The sequence below is a fragment of the Polistes canadensis genome, unplaced genomic scaffold (genome assembly GCF_001313835.1).
Source record: "Polistes canadensis isolate GaletaPanama2010 unplaced genomic scaffold, ASM131383v1 scaffold_68, whole genome shotgun sequence".
Taxonomy (NCBI): Eukaryota; Metazoa; Arthropoda; class Insecta; order Hymenoptera; family Vespidae; genus Polistes; species Polistes canadensis.
The window spans coordinates 529824-537105 of record NW_014569615.1 but is presented as its reverse complement, the minus strand read 5'-3'; the positions used below and the strand labels follow the sequence as shown (position 1 = coordinate 537105).

Here is a 7282-nt window from a genome sequence, read left to right as displayed (position 1 = left end):
TCACCCACTTAGTGTAGAATAACGTTGTAAGATTTACACACACACACACACACAAAGGATTATTTTACTCGTACATGTAGTCCGACCTTTAAAACGTTTCCGCGATCTTACATAGTAATTAACATTACGATCCAACTATCCAACGACGTAACGTACATTGTACGACTTTATGTGTACGTACATTTATGATTCGCATCAACCAACCAGATCCTTTATCTTTTCATCATCTTATCTTCATAGAAATTATCTTGGAAAACGAGGATATACCAAAACCTATGTAATTGAACAAAGAATTTTTGCACAAAAGAAAATGTTCAACTTTGTTTCGTAGAAAACAAATTTCAAACATTACACGTAAGATGAATGGAATGTTTTTGATTACTTTTATAATTAAATGAATCAGATATATAATTACTTACATTGTTACAATTTTATTTGTATTATTATTATTATTATTATTATTATCATTATCATCATCATTTTCAGTGACGTTAGTAGTCTCATTATTCGAATATTTTTGAACATACTTTACTTACAATTAGCGCACTAATCTAATTCCTTCTAGAAAATGTTATTGTTGTAATATACCTTTTTTCTTACGCATGTGTTTTACAAGTGTGTATGTGCGCTCGTATATGCACACAACGAACTCTGTTCCGAGTCTCGTAACGTTTCTATTGTCCTTGATACACGAAAGCGTGATAGCCGTCAGAGTAGTCACGTTTCTTGTACTTACCAACATTGATATATGCGATTATTAGAAATATGAATCTCTGTTAACGAAATATATGCAACGATAAAAGAAATTTTTCTATTTTTGATTTTTTTCTCATCTTCTTCTTTTTTCTGTGTGTATGTGTGTTTTTTTCCCCTTTCTTTCTTTCTTTCAACTCACAATCAAAAAAAAATAAATAAAAAAGAAATACGAAGCAGTATCTTCATTAATGTCAATCGGGTTTAATCCCATAAAATTTGAATTTCGCGTTAGAAGATAGTTAGGACACAAGTTATTTCCGTCTTAATTGAAGATTTTAAGTACCTGTTTATCTTCAATCAAAAATCCATAGGATGAAAATAAAATAAAAAAACTTACGTACGAAGATACGTATAATTTAACTACCTGCTATTACATATATATATATATATATATATATAAAAAAAATCACTACGGATGAAGTATCGTTAATCGTACAGATCAAACGCATATCTTACATGACATTAGCTTTCTAAATTAGAAAATAAAATATATTGAAGACGACGCGTAACTACAATAGTATGACGACAATCCAAAGCTTTCTAAATATCGTATAATTAAAATAAACGATTGTGTTTTAATAATAAATTCCTCGTTCGCGAATTCCTCGAATATATTTTATTGATTAATTTGTTAAATAGAATATAACGATTAACCTGTGTTATGAAAGAGATTTTTTTGTTGATGTTTCGTTTGAAATGATTTAGCTTGAAGAAAAAAGAAAAAAAAAAAAGAAAAAAAGTAATCGAGAAAATGACTTCTCATAAAATTGTGATTCATTGTGTGTTATACAAAAGATACGAAAGAGATATATTAGATCTCGATAATTCTTATTTTTTTGTAGTTTCTTTCGATGAAATTTGATTGCTCGAGGAAAGTACTTAACATCCTCGGGAATCCTTGGTACCGTCGGATTGGTCGAATAAATGGAATTTCTTCTTCGAGGCACTTGGGAGTTCCCAAGACACGTTACACGCCTCCGGGCGCAACTCGTGACGTAGGAAAGTGACGTCGATAAGCACACGTGCGAGCGGTAAAATAAGAAGGTGTACCGTGCCTCTTTACGAATGAGGAAAATTTTTTTTATTACATTTTATTCTATCTCATTTTAATATCTCTCCTCTCTATACTTCTTATAATTATTATTATTATTATTATTATTATTATTTTTCACTTACATTAGTTAGACACTTTCGCTAAATCGTTGAAAAAAAAAACAAATATTTAATTACAAATACCTAACTTTCCTCGAAGTTTTGCGTAAAATATTTTTACGTTAAACACAAAAATTACTGCTCAATGACGTTATTTACTTATATTTCTTATCAAAAATTCTACTATAAAATATTCGAGATATTGCATTTATGAAAATATAACGTTTAGATAGATGAGAAAATTGGATTGGCGTTCTAAGGAATTAGACGATACGGAAATATATTGGAAAATAAAAAAATAGGAATACTTTAATGATTTTTATAACGATATATAAATCAATATGTAAAATAATTTTATATCTAATTATATTTTTAAAAATAGAGAAAAAAGTGTGGTGAGATCAAAGGGTATAATACACACGCACACGCTTAAAATATATTCGTATTTGCGTTGTTTCTTTCGTAAGTAGTTTATTTTATCATTAATTCGATCATAAATCAGATCTTACGATAGGAAGAGGCACGATTTTTCCAACACGGAACCGGTGTAATACTCGAGAATTCTTAATCGCAAACGATTAAACACACAATCGCAAAAGAAAATTTAAATATTCAAGGATATCAATAATATTCTATCCAATCATAAAATATTAATGGCAAAATACCGAAATAAGCTCTATCCATCCTATCCATTCATCTATAAATCATAATTTATCATACAAAATAGTACATTATACTTAACATAAATATGATACTTAAAATACATTATGTGCTATAATAAAAACGACAGATATTAACAAATAATTGTTAATATCATTCACCATTCGTAAATACTAAGATCTCGATTAAACAAAGAAATAAAGAAAGAGAGAGAGAGAGAGAATAAAAATACAACGAAAAATAAATGAGTCCATTTTACAAATGATAAACGAAAGAACGATTTTGGATTTTTTTGTCGTTAAGTTTTATTCTTGAGAAACAGAGAAAAAGAAAGAAAGAGGACAAAAAGAAAAAAAAAGAAACAGAATTAGCGTGAAAAAAAAAAAGGAGATAAGATTGTCGTGGGGAGTCTTATAGAATCCGTGGGGTGGGGGTGAGGGAAAAGGGTGATGGAAAGTATTCGTATTAGAAGGACGAATGTGATAGAAAGAGAAAGATAATGGGGTTTGGGAGGAGAAACGTGATGCGCCTGAGCGTAGAAGTTGGTGGTGGTTATGGTAGCTGATGCGAGATTGCAGTCGATGGACCACCCGAAACCCCGTACTGTAGTGGAGTGGGGTGGGGTAGGGTGTTCTGAGGTGGGGGCACCCCTGACCACGGCATCAGCTGGCGCGGTGAAGGGAGGCAACGTTTATATGCCGCAGCAATCCGCCCCGTAGACGCATTCGCTTGTACGCTTCGTCCAAAGAGGGCTTATACGAAAGAAAGAGAGACAAAAGATATAGTTGTCGGTGGTCTCCTCTTATCTTTCTCGTGTCTCAATATATTATCATCGTCGTATATCGTCTATTACACTACTACAAGGAATTGAATTTATTTCGAAAAAGGGAATTCCAAGTTGAAGAAAGAAAATCGAAAATAAATACGGGAACAACGTCAACAAACAAACAACAAAAATAATCGAAACAATATTTCTTTTTTTTTTGTTGTCGAAAGTTAAACGTACATTAGATCGATTAACAAACGTTAAATCACTAATTTAATTTTGGAAAAATTATAACTTTGTTAATTGTTGTACTATCTATCGTTCGTTAATTTTGATTTTCCTTTTGTCAACTATTAATAGGCAGTGAGAATTAAACGATTTAGAAAAAGAAAAATTAGAAATAAAAAAACAGAGCGAAGTTTGAGATTACTTATATTTTTCTTTTTCCTTTCGCGATATTGTTATTATTGTTGTTATTATTATTATCGTGGTAATTCGTATCAGGCCAAAGGTATTTTATTGACGAAATATAAGACGAAGTTAAGAGACGAGGAAGAATCAGATCATACGTTTTCAAAGCTTTCCTGAAGGAAAAAGAATAATTGGAGAGAATTTGAAATACGCAATGGCAGTAGCAGCAGCTCAGAAGAATCGCGAAATGTTCGCTATTAAGAAGTCTTACAGCATCGAGGTGAGTTTTATTTGATTTTTAGTTTATATTTTTCTTTTTTCTTCTTTTCATCTTACGAATCTTTATAATAACGTTTAAAGATATATATGTAACGTGTGTGTTTTGATTAATCGTAGAAATTTTATGATAGAAACAATATCGAATGATAATTTATCATAAAACGTTAGAAAATTAATTGGAGTTGTTTAAACGGCATTTCGAAACGGTTAGTTTGGAGATTTCAATGCGCGTAAATTCGCACGGTCGTTGCATTCTCATCGGGAATGATCATCGGATTCGAGAAGTTTAACTGTAACACTTCGCGTCTACATTTATTTTTGCAGAATTATTCTTTTCTTTACTTTCGTATGTGGCTCGTAAAACGTTTCATTTACATAACCCATTTTTTTCTTAAGCTTTAACGTGTATCTCTCTTTGTTGTCGACTTAAGTGAAACTCTTCACTCGCGTAAATTCTTTTCATGAAATTTAAAAGGAAGACAAAAAAAAAAAAGAAATCAAGTGTGTTCGATTAGAGAAAGTAAATATGCTCGCGTCTAAGATCCCAATGATTCGGAATTTGTATAAATTCTCGCGAGATATGCGATATATTTTTTTCTCTTCTCGAATAATTTTATCTATTGAAAAAAAAAAACGAAAAGAAAAGAAAAAAAAAAAAAAAAAAAAACTATCCACGGAGGGGTTTAAATTCGTTATAAAACTTTCTCGTCACGCATCGTCATATCTTATTAAAAAAAAAAAAGAAAATCCAATCTTTTCGTATTATTATTATTATTATTATTATTATTATATATAATTTACATAGTGTCATAAATAACTATACGCTTACGTATCCACACGTGGATAAGGTAACATGGTAAAAGGAAATAATATAATTTTCTAAACCGTTTCCTTTTACCGTATATTATAATATTATTATCTTGAAAAAGATTCTCTCTCTCTCTCTCTCGTCATTGACGAGTCAAGAAAATCATCCGTTGCGTCCGTCAATGTTTGTTCAAGTCGCATAATGACCGTTGATGAGTCCGATAAACGATACCAGACACGATAATCTACGTTCGAATGTATCCTAGGTTTCTTTTCCTTCTTTTTCTTACCGAAAGATTGTCTTCCTATCTTTATCTTTCTAAATTACTTCTATTTAAAGTCGTATTCCTTAACGAGAAACCCTATCGCCCGATGACTAATCAACCATAATTGCTAATACACTTCTAACCAATACAATTCCAAGTTCATTCTATCTGTTATAGAATTTTATCAGTTTTTTTATAATATTCTATACAAAGATACTTGATAATCAAACTAATCGATACCATCTAGATGAATTTACGTAAGATTATAAGTACTTAGTTTACGAGGAAACGCGACTATACAATCATTTATTTCTTTTTTTTATTTCAATTTTATATTAACAACAACAACAATAATAATAATATGTCTGTATCTATTTTCCTCTGTCTGATTCGTAATATATTTTTGTTAAAAATAGAAATAGAAAAAAAAAAAAAACAGAGATTTCAAACAAATAAGATAATCTACGAAATTCTTTCGATAATAATTTAACGATGTATAACTGTAAACGATTCTCATCGCGCGAGATTGAGGAAACAAATCGTAATATTATTGTCGAATAATAAGGAAAAAGAAAGAAAAAAGAAAAAGAAAAAACAAACACAAGAAAGAATTCGGAAGAATAATATCTCTCTCTCTCTCTCTCTCTTAAATAAAATTTCCGTAAATATCTTTACTATTGATTTTTTATGGTTCGACGACCAGATACGTTTTGTCGAATAAATTAACATTCAATTAGAAATATATTGAGGATTAAATTCAATGAAATTTAAAACGTTGCTGCTTTCCTCGTAAAATAATGACGCGAAATGATTTTTAAATCACGCGAAAGAACGATCGAAAATTCTGACGTTGCTTGGAAGGACATTAGAAGAAAAAAAAAAAATAGGAAAGAAAAGAAAAGAAAAGAAGAAAGAAAAGGAAAGAAATAATAAAAGAAACGTTTAGGTATATTGCGAAAGGAAAGGAACGATTAACGATTGGTAGACGCGATTGTAAACACGATTGTAACATCGCTTTGGCGGATGCGACTCGTGATGTCTCTCTCTTTCAATTTCTCTCTCTCTCTCTCTCTCTCATTTGATCATGCGTTCTCTTTAATACCTTACTCGTGTATTTAGTCATGTCACGGACCTTGAGTGATAGATAAATGCGTGTATATATAAAAGAATACGAATACAAATATCAACAACGTTAACATACGAAAATATTACATATATATATATGTATATATATGTATGTAATATCATTGGAACGTGTGGTTTGAAAATCGTTACGAACGATTAGAAGTTCTCGGTGAGATCGCGAGAATGAAACTCGAGTAACTCGATTGATTTTTCGAGATTTCGAATCAGTTTCTAGGATATCAGGGAACAGTAGTGTACCAGAACCACCACAAATAATGAGACAAGAATGATGGTGAACCCGTGAGTCATTGAAACGGAACTTGTTCGCGCCCATATCTGGCCACCCGATCGGATCGTGTCCGGTAGGAGTTTGCCAGGTTGCTAGGGTGCTCTAAGATATATGACCTTGGCTCGTTACATTCGAGATCTCGATGTATCTTTGCCATCGAAACATCGTGATCTTACGCAGGTGGACAAGGGATATCTACTGGTTTCATTATTTCTCTCTATTCTTCTTTCTTTCTTTCATATTTGTTTTTTTGTTCACGATTCAACGAACATTTGGTATAACTCGGTTGCAAAATCGGTTTCATTCGACTTGTGATAAATTAGAGCGTATTATAGATATGGGAAAATAATGTCTGAGACTAATGATAATGATAGGTTTAATGTTTTACCATTGTCTTAAAGGTTGTTCGACTTATCGCGTTTTCTTCTTTTTTTACAAAAGTCAAATTAAAATAAATAGTTTCGCCTAGTTAAGAAAGAGAGAGAGAAAGAAAGAGAGAGGGGAAAAAAATGTAACAAATAAAAAACTAACAAGCAAAACTCTCTAGAAATAATAATAATAATATTAATAATAATAAAATTATAATACTAATAAAAAAATTAGAGTATCATACCGGATATGTAAGACATTTAAGTTTTACTAGCATTCACGTATATATATATATATACAACTTCGTTGGAACGTTAATTACTCTTGTCTGTTAATTGACTATATTTAAATAGCGGTTATTGCTAATACGGATTGCGTTCGGATTCCATTTGTTAATCTCTA

General features: G+C 30.9%; 1 protein-coding gene across 2 annotated transcripts in view; it reads left to right on the top strand.

Moving 5' to 3' along the window:
* The first annotated feature begins 3295 nt into the window (after positions 1–3295).
* Positions 3296–7282, top strand: part of LOC106786223 (tyrosine 3-monooxygenase) — an 11500-nt gene continuing 7513 nt past the window's right edge. For both annotated transcript variants that reach the window (XM_014747378.1, XM_014747377.1), the window contains exon 1: positions 3296–4025. In XM_014747378.1, the coding sequence (XP_014602864.1) occupies positions 3960–4025 (66 nt within the window). In that variant the 5' untranslated portion in view covers positions 3296–3959. The remainder of the gene's footprint in view (positions 4026–7282) is intronic.